The 22,405-nt window shown below is 42.0% G+C and overlaps 1 protein-coding gene across 4 annotated transcripts in view; it reads right to left on the reverse strand.

Annotated features, from left to right (window-relative positions):
- The window catches only part of SEMA4G (semaphorin 4G), a 107,858-nt gene that overhangs the window by 52,655 nt on the left and 32,798 nt on the right, over window positions 1-22,405 (reverse strand). For all 4 annotated transcript variants that reach the window (XM_081192232.1, XM_081192233.1, XM_081192231.1 and 1 more), the window contains exon 2: window positions 9,967-10,208. In XM_081192232.1, the coding sequence (XP_081048358.1) occupies window positions 9,967-10,087 (121 nt within the window). In that variant the 5' untranslated portion in view covers window positions 10,088-10,208. The remainder of the gene's footprint in view (window positions 1-9,966; window positions 10,209-22,405) is intronic.

Below are 22,405 nucleotides of genomic sequence, written 5' to 3' on the forward strand. Positions count from 1 at the left end.
TTTTATTTTGATAATATGAAAAGAACAACAACAACAAAAATTAAGTGAAGGAAGCAAACAAACTTAGCAGATAATAACAGTAATTATGTGGAAATGTGATAATAATATTGAAATAAATAAAATGCTTAATATGCTAAGATTTGTTATTATTTGCAGCTTCCCATGGAAACTGGAGGACATCCTTTTTGCCTTTTGCCTCTTTCTTGTCTAACTGTGTTTTTAAGTCTCCCCAAAACCCTGCCCCCTTACAGGATATCACTTCTACAGATGTGCAATGATGAAAAGCAGCAACAACCCCTTCGCCATCACAAGACGTGCAACGCCAGAGTTTTCAAAGTGCCCACAGCTATCTCTTTCAAAGGATATAGACTGCCGGGGGGGGGGGGAGTTGAACTGACAAAGGGGGGAGGAGTTGAATTGCAAGGACATTTTTTCACTTGAACCTTAAGACTGTGCTCCAGGATTCAAAAGATACATACGTAAAAGATCACAATTGTGTCAAGATATGTAACAGATATTTAATTATTATTTTTTTGTATTATGTGTTATTATGTAAGAATGTTGAAATGTGTCTGACAGTGTGATTTCCACAAAGGGGGGCAATTTTTTTTGTGTGTGTAACTGTTTTTATGTTTAATGTCTTATTGCTTACACACCAATGGAGAATTCTCATGCATTTTATACCTTCTAATAGCTCACACTATTGTGTAGTCCAATGTTTAGATCAATTTATAACCACATTGTTCCACCTGGCACTCTGCCAACTTTCCCTATCCATTTTAATATGTGTTAAACCTCTTTTTGCCAATGACAAACTTCTGGATCCATAAAACACCAGGTACATGAAGGTGGATATGCTTTGGTTTAGCAGGAATGATTCCTTATAGACTTAAATTGACTTATTTGGACAACTGCCCTTGTTAAGAATGGTTTTCTTTTAACAGATTGGTTTGAAGACTTGAGAACCATGGGGCAAGATAAATTCAAATTGGACTCAGTTTGAATTGGGCAAGTGTATCCAGGCTGCAATTAGCTTTTTGGTCCTTTAAGTGCAAGTGAGCAACTTCTCATGAGCCCAAGACCACAGCCTATAATAAATTCCCATAGCTAAAGGCCAAGGCGAAGACCTCTCCCTCACGAGATGCCCAAAACCTGTGCCAGCTATGGTGAATGCCAGGCGACATGGTTAAATGAAAGCCCTGAGGGGATTCAACAGACAGGATGTGTTGCTGTAGCACTATGTCAGTGTGAGACCACAGAAGAGCTACCTTGACACCTGAGAACACAAAAATGGCGGGGGGGAAGCAAACTGCACTTTTCAGTCATTAGTGGACCTTACCTTCCTGCTAGGTGTAAAGCATAGAACACTATTGAGTAAATGGTCTCTCCCAAAGTGTTAGAATGCCACAAGTAATTTAGTAGCAAAACGCAACATGTGTTATATATTCATACAAAGACATCCATTTACAACATACGATGTTATTATTTGTGGGGCAAAAATTTTTAAGAAAAATTCTAGCCCCAAAGGGGGGAAATTGTGATAGGAATTTTATGGTTTTAGATATATAGTAATGTTCATAACTGCACATACATAGATCAGTACAGGAAGGCCAACGTGGAACCATTTTGATTCCTAAACTGACCAAATCCTTTCTCTGCAAGGTTAAAAATGGAAAAGCCTCCCCATTGTCTCTTCCTTTAATCTGTGTTTGAATAAGGTGTGAGCCTGTGACCTGGCCCAGGAAATAAGTATTTAAGCATTACAAAAGAATGGCCAGGCTCCCCAGAAAATCCAATCAAGGAACCTGCTAGACAGGAGATAAACAAGGAGAAGAGAAAAACAACATTTAAATTTCTGTGATGTAGGTGGGATGTATCTGAGGGGTGGTCTTAGGTTACACCCCTTCTGTGATGTATGCATAATGTTTCTGGGGGTGGTCCTGATCTAGAGAAGGGGAATTTCAAAAGTCTTTATAAGGCCTTGCAGGCCATTGTTCTGGGTCCTCTTCCTCTCCTGCATGTGAGGGGGGTACCCTGTTGCAACAGATCAATAAAGATCAAGCTTACTAGCTGCTTTGCTTCTCAATATTCTCTGGTTGGCCTCTGTTATTTTCTCCTACCAATAGGGAACCTATGTAAGGACTCTATATGGGCTCTTGGATACCCCATAAGGGAAAAGGGCATATTTTTATTTACAACATCAGGAAGAGACATAAGGAGCAAGACAGTCCTTAACTGGTCCAGAGTTTTTTGGGGCTTAAAAATAAAATAAAATAAAATAAAATAATATAAAATAAAATAGCATTATCAACTCATACACCCATGTCAACACTTGTGTAAAAACGGCACCATTATGTTACATCAGTTCACTTCTTCCCCATTATATTTATGCCACTTCTAAAGTATGCTAACCCCAAGGCTAACTTCATTACCTGTTCTGCAGTGAGCTGATTTCAGGAACAGCTCTACTCTTTGCTTCTCTAAAGGTCAGCTATGAGGCATTCATATTTTTCGGTACTGAGCACTTCCAAAATCCTCAGCTTGTATGTGCAGATGCTGAAATATCAGCTGCAATCCTACACACACTTACTTGAGAGTAAGCCTCACTCAGAAGACCTGCTTCTGAATATACGTACAGTACATAGCATTGTGTCAAAAGAAATGCAAAGAGCTGACAGAGCAGGCTGTTTACACAGTGAAGTGAGTGGCAGACCAAAGAACCAAAGCCAAATCTCCGAAGTGATGCGTTAATGCTTCATCAGTTATTTTTGACCCTGCAAGTAACAAAATCCAGCTCATTATGCAAATTGGTAACGTATGCAAATACCCTAATCAGGCTAGCTTACTGAAAATGTTGTCCAGGCCAATCAAAATTTGTTAGAACACTGAAAACTACAGTCTTCAGCTGGGGAAAATGAAGAGGAGAACCTCCTTGTTTTTATGGTTGCAGAGAAAAGCACACTCTCTAACCATGGGAAACCTCAGCAAGATCTCACTCTTTAGACTGGAGTGGAGAATCTGTGGCCTTCCAAATGTTGCTGAACTACAGCTCTCATTATCCGTGACCAATGGCCATGCTGACTGGAGCTCATGGGAGTAGGAATTCAACATAACCTACAGGGCCACAGGTCAATCATCCATGCTTTAGATGGTATGATCTATATGCAAGGATTTGATATTAAACCCTCCCTCCAGACACGAGTGGTAGAATACCTTAAAGAGGAGGGAGGGGAGCAGAGGTTGACAGAAATCTACTAAAGTTATCAAGATGTCTCAGACAGCTATATGCATGATGGGGCATACAATCCCAGCAAACTAGCTTTATAAACTAGCAGAATCACATAGCAGCAGCAGCAGCAGCAATTACACATTTCTGCCATAACAAGGCACTTTAGATCAAACCAACTTGTTCTCAACAAAAACTAAGCTGGTATTTTGATTGTACAAATAGTGCCTGTGTCAGGCAAGGTTTAGCTGTTTCTACATGTAAAAAAATATTTCCATAAACAGACTCGGTTACTCCTGTTCCATTTGGCATTAGGTAACATTTGCAAAATGTTAAACTCGCTAATCCAAATGCCACCTCTACAAGGTAAGGACTGTGGTCTTCTCAGTTTGGCTGCCAGATAGCCATAATGCAATTAGCGATGCTTTGTGGGAAAAGTCTCAGAGAAAAGCCTGCAGGCTGAGTGCCAGTTCCTCCTCATGGCTCCTGCGCCAGCTGCAAGACCCCCCACACTGCACCAGGGAATCTGCAGAGAAGCTGAGGGGCCCTAGTTACACAAAGGAAGGCAGGCTGAAAATCAGGCAGTGGGTATGACTACACACCACTTGAAATGAGGGCTTGAAATTGCTGGACCTCTATACCAAACAGGCGGCTGAAGACCAGCATCCCAAGGGTGTTTTTCATTACACATACACACACACACACACACACACACACACACACACACACACACGGCTTTGTTATACACATTTGTGTGAAATGTGTAGCTACGTTCTGCTGTTCCCAGAAAGCTCTGGTGCAGTTTACAGCAAAATGACTATTTCCCATTTGAATTATTGGGATAAGGTGAAGACTTTGGTGGAAGAGGGTACTTCATTCCAATTACCCATCAAGGTAGGCCAGTCATGCAAGAGAACCTTGACATTTTGGCTCCCAAGCCTCCCAAGAGCCAAATCTTATGAACTTTATTAAGAATTAAAAAACAGAGAAAGACAAAGGTAAAAACAGAACAGTACAGTGGTAACTTGGGTTACATACGCTTCAGGTTACATACAATTCAGGTTACAGACTCCGCTAACCCAGAAATAGTACCTCGGGTTAAGAACTTTGCTTCAGGATGAGAACAGAAATCGTGCTCTGGCGGCGTGGCAGCAGCGGGAGGCCCCATTAGCTAAAGTGGTCTTCAGGTTAAGAACAGTTTCAAGTTAAGAACGGACATCCGGAATGAATTAAGTACTTAACCTGAGGTACCACTGTACTTTAAAAGGAAAGGAAAGTCTATCCTACTGTAGCTACTTCCAAACAGGCTTCTGGTCTAACGTAGCAGCATAGATGGTAAGGTTGAGGGACTAAGGACTGTTTGGCAACAGTCATCTTTTTAAAAGTTTCTGGCCCTGGTGGCCATTGATTGAATGATGGCCGTGGCTAACCAATCAAAAGTCAGCCACACTACTTTTGGAAGTTGGGTGATGAGCTATTGCAGCATTAACTAGCTACCTGCCAGATAGAACCCATTCTGTGCTTTGTATATTCAAAGGGAGATGTGACTTCTTTGGGGGGAATGGAGAATAAGATCTTAAATGAGACCTTTGTCATAGGCCACAATTGAGGTGCAATGAATTATTTGTAGCTTAATTATTTATCATATTTCAATTGCAGCAACTTCCAGTCAAAGATGTTAATCAACAGTAACCTTGCTATCAATAATCTACAGTCCCATGAGTCAGACAATGGGTAGAAGTGAATCAATGGCATATACTGAGCACCTCATTCAGTAGGTCTTGCTCCTCTGACACAGAGGAAATACAGTGAAGCAAGGCTGCTTGGGAGAGTAGTCTGCTTTAATAGGCTAAGCTATTTATTTAATTTGTCTAACAGACTGAATTAAATAAAAACAATGAACTTAAAAGCCATTAATCAGCTAACACCCTCCCACATGAAATATGTTAACAGGCTTTCAGAGTTGCATTTATCCAAGTACTGGCACGGAATGCCTTGCTGTTCCATTGATAAATATTTCCTTTAGGCAGCACTTCATTCCACAGAAATCCCAAATGCTCTCTGGACACTACGGATAGTAGAACACAGTTCATATTTTAGTTGTCCCAATCTATCACAGCAGGTAGTAGTGTGGTAAGAAGGCCCATTCTAATACCTTGACCATTATTGAGGGCACCCCAAGCAAAATATTAACATAGTCACACTACTCCACCCCCATGCTGGCCACTGAGCTCCTAAAGCTGGTGGTTCAATCCAGAGCCACAACAGAGTTCCCACCTCCTCTATGAGCTGAGCAAATCAGCCCCACCACTAACGCCCCCAGTTGATACTCATCAGATCTTCTGTACCATTCTACAAATCTTGTCAGGGCTGGGCGAGAAACTAGCAGCTCAAGCCTAATAATAAAGAGCCAGAGAACAACCCAAGAGTCAAGATCAAAGGGAACACATAAGCACAACAGAACTCGGGTTGTCTTGTTATTTAAGCAAAGTGCCACTGAGACAGGAAGCCCTTGAAAAACTGCACTCATGCAGCTCACCATCTGGAGCAGTGGTCAGCAACTCCTAGCAATACAGAACCCAGTGTTCACTGGATTCTGTTTCCATAGATTATTTGTGGCCTGGTGCTTGCTTCCTTCCTTCCATAAAGCTTCAAGCCTTCATTTACTTCTCCTCTTGTTCCTAAGCAGCAGAAGCACAAGTTTCCAAGCAGTACTAGGATGGATGGATCCCTGTCATCTCCTGGAGTACAATAACTATCCTAAGCAGCCACATGATGGATGACCAACATTGTGACTACCATTGCCGCATGTAGTTACAATAATAACAAAGAATAGCCAATAGCCAGGAACATGTTAGAGACACCATTACAACTTTAAGAGTCAATTGCTCATCTCTGATGAAGAATGATAACTGTAAATTGTTTAATATGTAAGGAACAGAACTTACCACACCAGTGGGCTGAAAGTGGAGGGTGGAAGGAAGGAAACCATGGGAAATGGATGCTTAATGTTACATTTCCTGTATCACCAACTGTATCATTGGGAAGCGGGGTGGGAGTGTCTTCTATTTCAAAGATCTTTTAAAATCTCTTCCCCCCCCCCATTTTTTTATTAGAAAATTTAACGAGGAAAATGACTCATTGTTTCCTTAAGTGCCACATCCTCTGAGAAGGGTCAAAGGAACCCTAACAGCTCAGAGGAGGGCTAGGGCAACAATTTTTTAAAAATCTTCAGTGTAGCAATCCTAGATTAATAACATGCTGTTTTGGGGGCACGAGGCTGTTAATCATCCAGAGCAGCTCCTTAGAGAGGCATCCAATTCTAACTAAATGCCATTAGAAAATCAGGAACCCACTAGCAGGATTGCCTGATGGTTCACTGCACTAAATCCATGTTTTTCAATATTCAGATCTCTTCTAGTTTGAACTTCCAACCGTTTGGACCCTGTCCTATGTTTAACTATGTCTTCCCAGAGTAATAGCTAACTGAATTGTTATAATTTACCCATGGATCTTACGTCAAAACCTTTAAAATATGTTTTATGGGTAGGCAGCCAACAACTGAAAAGCAGCAATTTCTGCAAACCAGCACTCTCTGAGCTGACAAATTTAATAGTTCAAATCAAGCTACATATTGTAGTGCTCTCTCTCTCACACACATTCAGAATCTGAAATCTTAAGAATAACATTTTGCATTCACTGTTTCTACAAACCAGCATAGATGCGCAGGGACGCATGTAAGTGCAGAGGAAATAGTCTGCTGAACACTCAGAAAGTAGACACCTCAGTGGTCATGGAATAGGTGGAACTCTGTTCATTTGCTTTTCCTTACCCTTCTCCAGGTAATCTTCAGGTTAGATATGATCTTCAGTTCCTCCACTATTTTAAACCCTTTCCAAGAATTTCAAAGCCCAAACATTACCATCCCAGCACAACCCGGTTGCCCACCTCTGGCAACAGCATGAAAATATTTCCAATATCTTGGCATCATTTAAGCTCTAGGACACTGCATGCCAGTACCATCTTGGAGGTACTAAAGGAGGGGAAGAACGCTGAAGATAATGAGAACTGCAAGAACCATAGACAAATGGTCCAAAAATATGCAGTCCATAAACTACGGTAAGTCTCTTATTCAGCACCTATAGGCAGAGCTATCAGCCTGCTTCCTGATCAGGCTCCTGATCAGGCTTCTGTGAGTGTTCACAGAAATCGGAATAAATTACATAACGTTTTTATTCAAAGTACATGAATTTGTGCTTCCCTTAAATCTGATTCACACACCCCTTCCCACTAAGGAGGGAGCACAGATTATACAAAGCCTTAGCTTTACTAAGCAACTCTGGTGGTGGGATTGATGAATACCGCTGTAGAACTGATAAGCTACCCAAGACAGGAGATTTGAGTGCAAGGTAACAAAGGCAAATAGAAGGAAATTCTTGACCCCCTTCTCCTGCACCCTCAGAAACACTTGTGATCATGTGTTCATAGTGCCTCAGGGTCCCCGGGAAACTGGAGCAGAGGAGATTGCTCCAAGATGCTGATGTAACCAGACATGCATGTTGAGGCGAAAGACAGCAGTGCTGACAGCACCAATCTGGCATATAATAATCAGTGGCAGCTCCCACACGGCTTTCAAAACAGGTTTTCCCTCTCTCCCTCTTCCATTATAGGAAGGCAAGGAAAGAAAGGTGGGACGAAAGGGCAGGAGCCCAGCGGAAGCCTCTCAAAAGTGATTATTTCCTTTGTTGTTCCAAGCATACCACAATGTGAAAATTGCCTGTATGCCACTGTCATCATTATAACACCAAGCTGTGCTCTTTCTACATCAGGTAGCCAAGATGGTTCCCTGCAGATGTTGTTGGACTACAACTCCCATCATCCCTAACCACAGTCTGTGCTGGCTGAAATTTGATGGAGTTGTAATCCAACAAAATCAAGAGGGCACCACTTTGGCATCCCTTGTTCTACAGAGTATCAGCAGTTTTGTCATGGTTTTAATTCTACCTCATGTTAACCACCCGTGGCATGTACATCTACCTATATTTGCCTTTCATCTTCAGCCTTCTAGCCAATCATAAAGTAATAGACTAAAGCACAACACAAAGTCATTTCCAATCTCCTCTCTATTTGCACTGAAGGACTGAACAATTGTAAATACCATGGAGGTCTGGAGAGAGAGGCATCCAGTGCCAGTTCCAGGTTTTGCAGGGTCCTTGGGAAAGAGGCCTTCAGTAAGACTCCTCCCTGAGTGGACCGATCTCTTCAGCACTACAAGTGTCCTCTTCCCTGGGGATCAATTTGCACCACTACCCAGGAGATGGAAAGGCAAATGGAACCTACTGCTCCTTCCCCTTGATCCTGTCATTCTTCATACATAGAGGACAGGTCAATCGGTATCAAAGAGGAAATGGAGCAAGACCATAGGACAGTAGTGGACCTCATGCTGGGATGTGGGTTTTGGCAGGTGCCCAATGATGCCAACTTCTGATTCTAACACTGCAGGCAACCCTAGCAGCAAATCACAATTCTGTCACCTGAATGTGAAATGAGACATCTCAAATTTGATACAAAAAGTAAGAGAGAGAGAGCTGTATTATTGCAATATTTGGAAGCAGCTTTTTTTAAAAATAAAAATCATCAAATGGAAAATAAAAAAGGGAGAGGTAATGCCCTGATTATTACACACAAACAACTTTTTCAAATGAAGTCGAAATAAGTTTATATAACAGAGCATTCCTTCCTCCTCTCCATCTCTCTTATAAAGCGTTACATCATCTTCTGCAAGTCTTTAAAGCCAATAGCTTAGCTTCCTACAATCTTCATTTTGTGACAGCACAACGGACAGAAAACGTGCAAAACTACAAAGCCCTCATCACTTGAGTATTAAATCATACGTAAGGCAAATATCTCCAAGAAGCTCTACCAGCAATCCCCAGTCTGCAACATTCAAAAAGCTGTCAAAGAATCAAGAACCGATCAATAAATTCCCTTTATATGCCCACATATGCCTTTTCCCAATTGTGTTTGGTTATGGACTAGATAAGCACTGGTCCTGTCAACTCCTAAATGGCCAACTTTTACCCCATTCCCATATAAGAGGAGACTACATAAGCATACCAGACAGCAGACTGCAAAACCTTTGCCACAGATTCCTTTGTATACCATGAGCATCCACCCCTAACATGGGTGCACAGTTCAAAGCAATTTTTCCTGCACTTACAGGCTGCATCAGTGCAATAGAGGGATCTTTCACAGCAATATTTGAAGGCCTGTTTACGGAGAAAGTCTCTGCTAACTTGCTTCACACTAAGATTTGTTTACTAGATCAAGAGGCTCTGGATTAACAAGGGCTCCCCGCCTCCACTTTCAGTTACTGGCCATGAAAACAATTTCAAAGAAAAACATTTTGAATAGGTAAAACTATGTGGGCTTTACCATTCATAGCAAGTATAGGTTACCCAACACAGTCGGTGTAATTGCCTTCTTGTGCAAATATACACCAGAGGAGGTTGTCAATACATACATTAGTAACTGTGGAAAGCTGAAATCATGTAAATAAGCGCTCAAAATCCAAACATGGAGATAACAAAGGGAGAGAGAATGGGATTTGCATACCAAGGTGTATGCAGCTATGAAGCATCACCATTTAGGCACATAGATCTCTCTTCTTCATATACATTGCAAACTTGCCCAGCTAAGTGGTTCATGATAAATCAGGCAAACCTGGAGAGCTTCTTTACCGTTATAGACAATTGTCATTCGGGGTGTGGCATCCAAATCTACAGCAGAGCGTCTGGAGGGATATCCCATTGTAGCAACCACAAAGAGAACCATCTGATAAAGGGGTACATTCCTTCTCATTCTTCCTGGTTGAAAAAGGCTGCTGCCCACTGGGCAACACAGCCCTTTTCTACAGGGTTGAGATGGTTGGAGAACCTTCCTGCTGAGTTGGTGAGTGTCACTGGAGGCCACAGAGGGATTCCTGAAATGCAAAATAGAAGCTTTTAAAAAACAATAATTGTAATAATAAATTACTTAATAGTGCTAAAAGAATTCATAGCTCATAAAATTTATCCCCAAGATTTACCACTAACTCAAGCCTTCTTCGTGTGTTGCTCACTTGTATTTTTTTTTTCTTCGTCTAGCGGTTGTTGTTGTTTTTAATAAATATTTATTAGGAATTTTCCATTTTAAAAAGCCAAAAGAAAAAACAAAAAGAAAAATTAAAAACACATACAATTTGCAATCCTTATTTTCTATAACATCTTTCCCTGACTTCCCCACACCTCCCCTTCTTATATTCCCATTCGAATTGTAAATTCAACAAGTTCTTATCCCCAGTTTTTAACCTTTTTATACTTAATTCATTTTAAAAAACCAATTTTACCTTATAAACCTCAAAATTTATACCTCAGTACTCATTCTTAAATCCTTTTTTCTAAAGTCGACCCAAATTCCTTTCCACGAATTCCCCACTTTTCATACTGATATCAAAACAGAGTAAAAGAAAAAGACAGATTATATTTATACACCCTTTGGATCCCCACACCCCCCCCCCCGTCCCCTTTCCCGGTTTCAATCCCCAACAAATGTCCATCAGTCTTAGTCTGCTATCAGCCTGGAGATCTCACATCCGAGGCCCTTAATTGTCTCTCAGTTCCTCTCTGCCGGATTTTTTGATAGTCCTTAATATTAAATATTAGTCCTTAATATTAATATTATTAATATTAGTCCTTAATATTAAACCACAATTCAAGAAGGACACTGACAAACTGGAACGTGTCCAGAGGAGGGCAACCAAAATGGTCAAAGGCCTGGAAACGATGCCTTATGAGGAACGGCTAAGGGAGCTGGGCATGTTTAGCCTGGAGAAGAGGAGGTTAAGGGGTGATATGATAGCCATGTTCAAATATATAAAAGGATGTCACATAGAAGAGGGAGAAAGGTTGTTTTCTGCTGCTCCAGAGAAGCGGACACGGAGCAATGGAGCCAAACTACAAGAAAGAAGATTCCACCTAAACATTAGGAAGAACTTCCTGACAGTAAGAGCTGTTCGACAGTGGAATTTGCTGCCAAGGAGTGTGGTGGAGTCTCCTACTTTGGAGGTCTTTAAGCAGAGGCTTGACAACCATATGTCAGGAATGCTCTGATGGTGTTTCCTGCTTGGCAGGGGGTTGGACTCGATGGCCCTTGTGGTCTCTTCCAACTCTATGATTCTATTCTATGATTCTATGATTCTAAACACCAGATCTCGGAGATGCTCTAATCCAATGGGGACAATGCTTCCTCCTGCCAGACCACCATACTTAAAAGTGGAGCCCAAATCTTGTTTCTTACTCCTTTCAAATCCAAATGTCTCCAAAGCTCCAGCTTTCACCTTGATCAAATTTATAATCCTTGGATCTTCAGATATCCACATATAGAGATCTTTCCATTCTTCAGTCTCCAATTTGGACCAGGTTTTCATCATCCAATTCTTATTTTCCTTTGTAGCCATCATGTCAGGACTCTGGCTCTCCTTTGTCATCTGCAACACTACATCTCCTCCTTCCCTTTCCTCAGAAGCAACATATGTCTCTTTCTCCACACTCTCAAAGTTGTCAACTTTCTCCTCTTGTTCAGCTGCATGAACTTCCTGGATCAAGTCCTTATCAAATTCAATGCACTTGTTTACTGTTAAGTCCAGGGTTGCAACGTTAGTAGCCAAAACATCAATTTGGCCTTGTAACTTTCCCAAGAGAAAGAAAATTCTGTTCAATTTAGCTTGAGTTTTCCCTCCTTCAGCTATTCTTGTAATGTCCCAAAACCCCTCTAGAGGGATTTTGGTTACTTAGTATTCCATCCAGTTCAAATCCAAAAATCAAGTTAGTTTGTATCGGTTCTTCCTTGTTTTCAACAAAATATAACCAAATTGTAACAAATATATCCAGCAGAGACAGAAAACAAAGATCGCTTTTTCCGTCTTGACAGCTAGTTTGACAGCTGTCAAGCTCTTCAATATCTCTCCAACAGGCTATCTCGCAGATCACTCCCGGGTCCGGGGTGTGTGTGACACTTTAGCTCCAAAAATTAACTCTTGTCCTCCAGTAAAAATTACTTAAACTGCCAAATCGTGAAATTAATATCTTTTGCCCAATAAGAAGGAAAAAATCCTCTCGACCTTAGTTAGTTAGTCCTTGCTTTAGGTTATTTATAAGACGGGGAGACTGACTTCCTGTTTACGCCTTCCCCGATCGTGCCTAATTCAACAAAAAAAATTCCTTTGAAAGTCCAATTTCCGTACCACTCACGGGTTGCTGCTTTAGAGTCCAATTGTTCACAAGAAGAAGTCAGCGCTCTCCGACCATGGCATGCGGCTTCACTCCGTAGGAGAAGCAGTCGACTCACAGCACCGCGCCACTCACCCTGTCTCCCGTTCTGAAGCCTTTAAAAAGGCTCCTTCACGGGTTGGGGGTGCACAAATGGTGCCCGCCGAGTCACCAGGTTCATAGGCTTCCCCACCTGTGATTTTTAAGGGTCCCCGCGTCGCCGCAGCGGCAAGACCCGATCCTACGGAGCCTATTCCCTCCGGAGCTCAGAGGGAATCCGCCATTAGTCGATCGCGCTAACCCAGAAGTCCCCGTGTGTTGCTCACTTGTAAATGGAAAGTGTGGCAAAAAGGTCTGCAAAGCCCTCAAAATCACATTGCTCCTCTTGCTTCCACAGTCTCTGGTGCTATTGGTGCTCTGGTGCTCTGAGCATTTGGATCTGCCATTTACCAAGCTATATATATTGTGTATGCTTCTTCCTTTAGATGCTATTGTTGTTACATTTCAAAAAAAAAACCCCTCAACTATCCAAAACGATAAAGACAAACCAAGCATGTAGATGTATCAGAATCTGCTTAACCACAACAGTCTAGGTTCTCTGGTTTTGGCTTTTAAGCATTCCCAGAACTTGGAAGACACAAAATAAAGCTGGTTGCTTTTGCTTGGCTACCCACCATCTCTTAAGTTTGGTTTCTACTGCCCACCATTACTGCATGTTGACTTGTGTCCCAAGACTCCCACTGAACTCTATATCCCCTCTTCATCCTTCCACTCCTTTTTAGCACTACCATTCCCAATTCTGCACCTTTAATATTTGCCACAGAACTCTCTTCTTTTTTTTTTTTAGTCTATATTTCAGATTTCCCTTCTGCTTCATTTCAGGCAATCAACCGCCAATTGCCAGCTAATGTGTCGCATATGGGAAATTGTCTTGGGCCTCTGCATAGTCATTCACATCAGAGTCGTGACAAGATCCTTTAAAAGGCAAAGACTGTTTTCCCTTCCCAAGCTTCGAAAGTTGCTCTCATTAAATCCCAGGGCTACTAACAACTGGCTAAACATTCACACAACTGGATTCTCCAGGGATGCGTTCACACTCTGGACGTTGCTCTGCTACAGCAGGCGCAGCATTGCTACTTAGGTTAGCAATTCCTTCTGCATCATTAAATGCCATGTATTAAACATTTGGGCCAAAATGTTTCGTGGAGAGAACAAGATGCTATTTGTGATTTATTCTCCATCTTCCTACATTTTATGCAAGGCACTAAAACTCCTAACACAACAAGGAAAGTGCTTAAATGAGGATATTTTGCATTTTTATGCCTTGCAACATCAGTGGTTTAATTCAAACTCACATAAGTAACAGTTGTTTATTTCATCGAAGATCAATTTCAGGGCAGGGCTTGATCTGCAAACTCCTGTTAAAAATTACCATGTAGCTCAATATTCTATACTAGTTACTAATCCTCTTTTAATAATTGGCATTTTTAGTACAGTATTTAGAACTGATATAGCAAAGTTCTTGGCATACATTATCTCAATAAGCTTTACAATCACTTTGTAAGGTAGGTTGATATTATCCTTTGAGACAGGCTTCAATCCTCTACACGCTTAACCTTGGAGGAGAGGACTGCACTCAGAGAGCGCTTATGGCAAGTTTTGGATTCTCCATCTTAACTATTATGTCATAGCAGCTGTGGAGACTGGCGATCGTTCCATAGCGTAATTCAGCTTAGGCTGCAAAAGAATTCTAAAGCTGTGTTGTACAATGGCTAGAGAGTGTTAGGTTTGAATGCAGGGCTCCCAATATCAAATCTCTGCTAGCTGTCAACCTCACTAGTTGGCTTTGGACATGTAACAAGGTTGCTTTGGGTGCAAATAATAGTCCTGAGTTCAGAGGAAAGGCAAGATATAAATATAACAAACACATTTCCACTTGCACTCCTTGTCCAACACATATATTCAATAACACAGCTTCTTCCTCTCAGAAAGAATTTCAAAAAGTTCAAAAATATAAATTAAAAATTAGCTCCAATCTCAGCATGTACAGTACGATGTACTGGATCTGCATTCGTCACTTCTTCAATAAGCTATAGCTTGATCCCCGCAGGTACTGACTAACTTACTGGGCTTAAGTAGGAAACAGCAAAGATTTGCTAAATTAATGTTCCCAGACCCATGCTGGAAACCCTACCTGCATAGAGGGTGCCTCCCGCCCCCACATTAAGACTGAGCAGATCATGAATCATCATAAATGGGATGTTGCTAGCTTCATGAGTTCCTGCGGGTTCTGAACACCTGATTAGAACTATGGCAAGAAACCATATGCATCCCAGCCACGGGATGTTTACCTGAAGGAGGATTGCAATTAAGATCCATATCCAGAAGAATGAGGATGTGATACTTTTGTTTCAAGAACATGACTTCCAATTTAGACAATCCTGGAACAGCTAATCAGATAATTGATATTTATATGCCACTGAAGACCAAAAGGTTGAAGTATGCCTAAGAACTGGAATAGTTATTCCCCATGTTTACTTCTTCTTTGTCTTCTAACAATTAAAAAAAAAGCATTCAAAAGATTTTGGAATTTTAAATATTTCACTTTTGTTTTTAAACATTTGATTATGCAAAAAAATAGCAAGCAAGATTTTAACATGCTGTTTCAGAATACTACATTATTTCTCAAATCAAAATCAACAAAGACATTTTAACCCCATAAGACTTGTAGCAGAGGAAAACCATCTATACTATCCACATTATCAATATGGCCAACACAATTCTGCCTTCTTTCCATGCAAACACATTGGAGGCACTATCAAACACGATACCTGCAACATTCAAACACCAAATGTGAACATCCACTAATGAAATCTGACCTCTCCAAGGCTAAATGTTGATTCTGTATATAAGAGACAGAAAATTTCCTTATGGAATGTGGCAATAATCCAGAACCATCCTCATGTGATCTTAGCAGAGCGTGCCAATACCCCAATATCAGCATGATGTCAGCTAACATAATCAACACATAGGCACGCAAGCACATCATCTCAGGCATACAATCACTAGAATAAATCACACGCAAGAGTGTTTCTTGACAGCAGTTGTTCAGAGACATATGCTGTATTAATTAAAATGTGTTACAGCAATGTGTTGAAGAACAAGGCAAGCTGTGGAGTAGTCAGCAAATGCATCCTTTTACTGGTTAAAAAGAAAGTCACAAGTTTAGTAGGTGAACACTCTTGCTAAAAGAGAAAGTACAAGACAAGGATGTGTTCTGTTCAGTTCATTTCCTTTGTTATTAGTACTCTCAACTCATGTTCATATATCTGTGCCAAAATAATTTAAAGTTCTGCATGCAAAAAATACAGAACTTTTCAATAAACGTTGCTTGCAGTGTTTTGATGATCTGAATCAGAGGGACTCATGATGGTTATATGGATTTTTCCACCTTGCAGCTTACGGTTGGATTACAGGGACTCTGAGTCCCTTCCAATGCTATAAATCTGTCTTTTCAGATAGAAAGAAACCTCATATTTCTCACCTACCCTTTCCTCACCAAGCAGCTACAGTGCTAGGACACCAGAAAGATAGACAAAGGCTTCTCTAAAAGTAGTACGTACTGTATTTTTTCGTGTATAACACGCCCCCATGTATAAGACAACCCCTATTTTTTGGGACTGCAACAAAAGTCTGGGGTGGCATTCTAACATGCAGTTCACTTCCAGGAGTCTGAAAAGTACCATTTACTACACCATCTCACAAGTCTGCCACCTCTGCCCTAGACATTTTTAGGAGGAAGCCGAACAGATTTCCACTGGGAAGAAATCTTCAACACCCATAAGTGAAAAGGGCTACATTGAAAAATGAGTTTCCATAAAAGAAAGAGTTTCCATAAGCTTTTGCAAATTTCCCTTTACCACATACAAAGATCTTTCATTTTGAACCTACACACTGTGGAAAGCATCTACAGTGGTGCCCCGCAAGACGAATGCCTCGCAAGACAAAAAACCCGCTAGATGAAAGGGTTTTCCGTTTTTCGATGTGCTTTGCAAGATGAATTTCCCTATGGGCTTGCTTCGCAAGACGAAAACATCTTGCGAGTCTTGCGATTTTTTTCGCTCCCCCCCCCTTTTTCTAAGCCGCTAAGCCGCTAATAGCCTTTTAGCCGCTAAGCCGCTAAGCCTTTAATAGCCGCTAAACCGCTAATAGCGCTAATCCGCTAATAGGGTTGCTTCGCAAGACAAAAAAACCGCTAGACGAAGAGACTCGCGGAACGGATTATTTTCGTCTTGCGAGGCACCACTGTAGTATGGAGGGCAGACATGCTAGCTATAATCACACAATGTGCAGTGAACATAATAGCATTGTAGCTATCAGCTGTGTTCAGTGCTGCTGTTCAGCAGAGTTACATTATCATATCCACAGGAAATATGGAGCTTCTACAGAAAGAGGAGTATGCTTCATATCTAGGAATACATGCAGCCTCTTAACAGAGGACCTCAATGTGCTTCTTTATGCAGGTGAATTGGAATGGAGTCGGATGGAGATAGAAGCAGAGACACTTTGATATGCATAACTGCACAGTCTGTGCTAGGGTTTAAATTTCATCAGAAATGGTAATGTTAGGCCAGAATATCCCACTGAACCCATATGGAGGTGGGGTGTAATACTAACTGTGCCGGTTGTGCCATGGAATTAAATGACACATGGAACAAAGTGGAGTTTTTCCAACAATAAAGCATTTATAATTCACAAGCTGAAAGGTGAGAAATTATGAATAGCTCAGAACTGGAAGAATGTGCAAGTTTTACGATTACATAATAGGCTTGCAAATACTATGACATAGCTGTTTTGCAGAATCTAATAAATCTTATGCATACAGGCAAGGAACCTCACAAGAAAAGCAGATTGCCTTTTTACTAGTGGGCTTGTTTCAGATGTTTGCATACATCCATAAGCAAGACATGGGAACTGTATCATTGCTCTAAAACAAGAAGCACACGCTCTAAAACAAGAAGCACCCCCAAACTGCCAACCTGATCCTTCAGGGGGAGTGCATCCCCATTCAGGGTAGGCAATTGGCTGGTTTCTCAGACACGGGAGACGCTTACCCAAAGTGCCTCTGCCTTGCCAGGATTCAGGCTCAGCTTGCTCTCCCTTATCCATCTCACCACTGTGCCCAGGCAGTGGCCCAGGGACTGCACAGCCTCTTCTGATTCAGATCTTATGGAGAAGTAGCAATGAGTGTCATCAGCATACAGATAGCACCTCACCCCAAATCAACTAATGATCGCACCCAGTGGTTTCATGTTAATAACACTGGTGATAAGAAAAGGAATGGAATCAGACTCTGGATTCTGAACCAGAGGCTAATGGAAAAGAGCATGCAGAACCCAAGTCAGGAGCTTAGCAGGCACTTCTCCCTGAGCCCAATTCACCTGAAGAACCAAATACCTCCTGCTCCACACATGCCTGCTCACTGGCACAAGTATGCCAGGCAAGAGAGACCATCTGCGGCAAGCCATTTAAGAATTCACACTCCTCAGACAGAGAAGAATTTTGGAGGAGCAGGCTGATTGGAGGCACCTGTAAGGTCTCAGTTCTCCAGACTTTGCCAAAAGCTATTTGATTGGAGCTGCCTTACATCATGGATACCCGGTACAAATGGATCAGGGAGTGCAAAGTTTGCCCATTTAGAGAAACCATAGGTCAATGGTAGAGCACCTGCTTTGCATGCAGAAGGTTCCATGTTCAGTTGCCAGCATCTCCAAGAAGGGCTGGAAGAGAATCTGTTTGGAATATTGGAGAGCAGCTGCCAGTTGGTATAGACAACAAGGAGCTGGATGAACCAGTAACCTGATTCATTATAAGGCAGCTTTCTATGCTTCTTTGTTCTTATTATGAGTCATTTTGCTCATTGTGTTGTTTGCATTTGTGGCGTAAGAAAATAAAACAATAGGGTGAAAAACATGTCAGAGACAGGACCGTCATCCAGTAAATAATTGACATGAAAAACAAAATCTGAATTAATCCCTAATACAATTTTTCCTCCTTTCCAGTGGAGCCCATGGGAATACTGGGTTTATAGCCACCCCGAATCATAGCTGTGGCCATCTTATCTTTTACTACTTTCCATTTTTGTTCCAAAGTTTACTGAGGAGGGAGCCAAAGTTCACTTCTCTCCCTTTCTACCCACTTCCTAAAACTGCCCATTTGAGAGACTCATTGGCCTTTTGCTAAGCAAAAGTTTCCCCTAAGCTCAGGGGCACAATGTCTACTCATAATTGGCTTTTCACAAGCCATTTCTACCTTTTGAGGACTAATCACCATGCTGGCATCAGCACCACGTGGTGCTGATGCATCTGCACCTGGAGTGCCACCACGAACAACACTGATATCCCTTTTAAAAAGAAATAAAGTTAATGCACCAGTGCTGTGAAGAGAACCACCAGATGAGACAGATACTGCCATCTTCATTATCCTCAGCACCTTATCCCATCACAGGTAGGACCCAGGGCCATGAGAGATAATGAAGGTGCAGCAACTGGCTTCAACAGACTCGCCCAGCACTTTTCTTCACAAGCACTGTCCCTGGTGCTGCCTGTCTGCCAACACCTGTCCCTTCCAGGGGCTGCCAGAAGGCACCTTGCCCAGGATTCTCTCAAACATGGCAGCTGCCCCAACTGGCTGGTCTACATCACCAGTGGCATGGAGACATTCAGACTTGCCCAACAGTCAATGCTTTCCCAATTAAATGGTGGGACTGAAATCCCTCGGGGAGTTCAGTTTTCTCTCTGCCTGCTAATATGAACCCAAGATGGGTATTTGTGGTTGCAGCTGCTTCCGGAAAGGAAGAGGCAGCCCAGAGAGCACATTCTTGACTATCATGAATTCACTGTAAATGGTTGGAAAGCAACTGTTTGCCTTCCAACCATTTCCGGTGAATTCATGATAGTCAAGAATATGTTCTCTGGGCTGCCTCTTTCTTGATGGGCTTGAGGTTGGGGACAAAAAGTCTGTACTTTAGTTCAGTCCTGAACTACCTTCTCTCCTTGGGTATATGAGGCCTATGGGATTCTGCAGTGCACACACCTACTTTTCTCCTTTATTGCATCAATGTGTCTGTGGATTTAAACCCCCATCAAGCCTACCCATCCTTAGCCACTTCCCTGGTGCTACACATTACCGATACAACACTGTTGTGATTTTGTATCTGAAGTAGGAGGTACTCCCAAACACCACTGAAAAGGCTATAAAAGGAAGCCTGTTGGGGTGGCAGCAGATGGCACTGTTTATGGGAGGTTTCTAATTCTAAACGGGCACCTGCCAAAGGCGAAAGGCTGAGGACAAAGCTCCCTGCTTGCTCCCTGATTCCACCCCACCCATGCCAATTAGTGCAAGTCACCTTGGCTCAAATTCGGCTCCAGGGGAGAAGGAAAGCTGCAGGTGGCCACCCTCAGAGACAGCAATTTATGAGGTTTAGCTGTTTTCTAAGAGGAGAAACAAAACAAAAAGCAGCAGAGGCTGGGGAAGGAAAAGAATCTATCCAGGAGATTTCCACAACCTCATTACTGTTGGTTGGAGGCTACACACACATTTAGTTATGAGTTATGCAAGTCCGACAGATGCTGGAAGGAACCCACGCAAAGAAGGAAGAGTCATTTCTATTTGACAACTCAGAATATATTTCAAATCAGATAACAATCATTGCTTTCTGTTTTGCTGTTTTTTGCCAGCTCTAAAAATGCTCTCCCACATGCCTGTTAGCAAAAAATAGCCTCCCTTCATGCCACCAGCTTTGATTAAGCTAGGGTTTGCAGAGTGATGAACATTACTAGATTATCATTAATCAGCACAAAAACAGAGCCAGGCGTTTGTTAAGATTCCTGCTCCGTGATTGCAGTCATAGGATTGTTGTCTATCACATGACGGTGCATGTTTTGACTCCACAGTGTGGGAAGTGACGGAGACAAGATTTTTGTGTTGCTGTGTTCCATGAAGTGGGACTATTGTCCTTTGTTCTCTCTCTTTGCTGTCTGATGCTAGAGAGAGAGGGAGCCATGTTGCAGTGCTCCATGTATATGTAAATAAAGTAGATTAGCCAAAATGCTGAGTTGCTGAGTTCTGTTACACAAACTGCAAACACTCTGCGGATCCCTAAGTGTGCCGATGTCTGTTGGCATCAGTCACTGTGATTTTCGGGCAGAGGAAAGCTTTTGAAGCTACCGAACGATCGACCAGGAGGGAGAGAACATGCCAGTCTGGCATGTGTCTCTGCCAGGGTCCTACTCGAGAGTAGGACGGGCTCCTAACAGCTTTTGCTTCTCTGCTCTCTGCCATTCACAACAGGAGAATGTCTGCAAGGCTAGATATGTGGGCATGGTAAGGTAAACATGTTTGTATCATGTAAGCTTTTGTTTGGTTTTATTTAAAATCAGAGGTGCTTGGACAGACACCGGTTGAGATCACAGAGTTTGCCATTCCACAGAGCTAGATCAGAAACTTCATTTCCTATCTCAGTCTTTCAGGTACCCTGCTTGCTCCAAGGGACACGTGCCGTAGGACAGCGGTGGAAAACCATTTTTCTGCTGAGGTTGCCCACTGCAGTCCTACAGCACAGAGGATTCAGGACAAAGGAAGTACTTCTTCACACAGTGCATAGTTAAATTATGGAATTCACTCCCACAGTTAGTAGAGTTGGCCACCAACTTTTATTGCTTTAAAAGAGGATGAGACAAATCAATGTAGGATAAAGCTATCAATGGCCACTAGCCACAATAGCTGTGTTCTGCCTCCACTGTCAGAGACAGTATGCCTCTGATGGGAATTGCAGGTGGGCAGAGTGCTGTTGCACTCATGTCCTGCTTGCAAGTTTCCCATAGGCAGCTGGTTGGACACTATGAGAACAGGATGATGTACTGGATGGGTCACTGGTATGATCCAGCAGGTTCTTGCTATGTTCTTATGATCACATAAGATCATGTTCATATGATCACAAACCAGGAAGCTGTGCATTTGTAGCTATGGGGGTCTTCAAGAGAGGTGCAGAAAACCACAGAGCAGGGAAGAAGGGAAATATACAATATCCATCACTACACTGAAAACAACTACTTGTGCCCTCTTAATTATATTATGACAAACTCTACACAGAGCTTCTGCCATCATCCAGCCTGCATTTTAGAAGTGGAGGATTCAGGAAGCCAGAGAAAGCAGAGACTCAAATTAGCCAGTTCATTATTATAATACAAGCAACACAGAAGGCGTTGAAAATTTGTTGACATGCAGACTTCAATTAGGTTAGCAGTAATTATGAATATTATTGAATATATGGATTACTTTCATGCACCTTTTCATTCTGCTTTATTACAAGTTAAAACGTTACAATTAAAGACAAACCAACCAACCAAACAAACAAACAAACGCTACAAGAAAAACGACCTCCACAAATATGTTAAGAAATCCTAAAGCACTCCATTCCTACGTACAAAGGTAAAGCAACGTATGCTAATGCTTATATGGCTAATATAAATAACAGACTCAAGAGAACATCTGAACATGTGTTTCAGTTGTTGCCAATGCAGACACTAGATTTCCCTGTGTGTTTGTTAGGAAATGTGTGGAGGTGCAGGAGAGAGAGAGAGAGAGAGAGAGAGAGAGAGAGAGAGAGAGAGAGAGAGAGAGAAATGGCCAACATTGTATCGCTTAGGGAGGAAACACCTGAAACCTCTGTACAACAGCTCTCTGAACTGCTGGATTTGGGGTCTCTTCTGTTCTTTACGGGTCCTCAGATAGAAAAGAGAAAGTGAGTGTAACCACCATAGCTTTATCCTCTTAGTGCAGTCAGGGTCACCCAACCATCCAATGCTTC

This window comes from Podarcis bocagei, assembly GCF_964188305.1.
Source record: "Podarcis bocagei genome assembly, chromosome: 4".
NCBI classification, from domain to species: domain Eukaryota; kingdom Metazoa; phylum Chordata; class Lepidosauria; order Squamata; family Lacertidae; genus Podarcis; species Podarcis bocagei.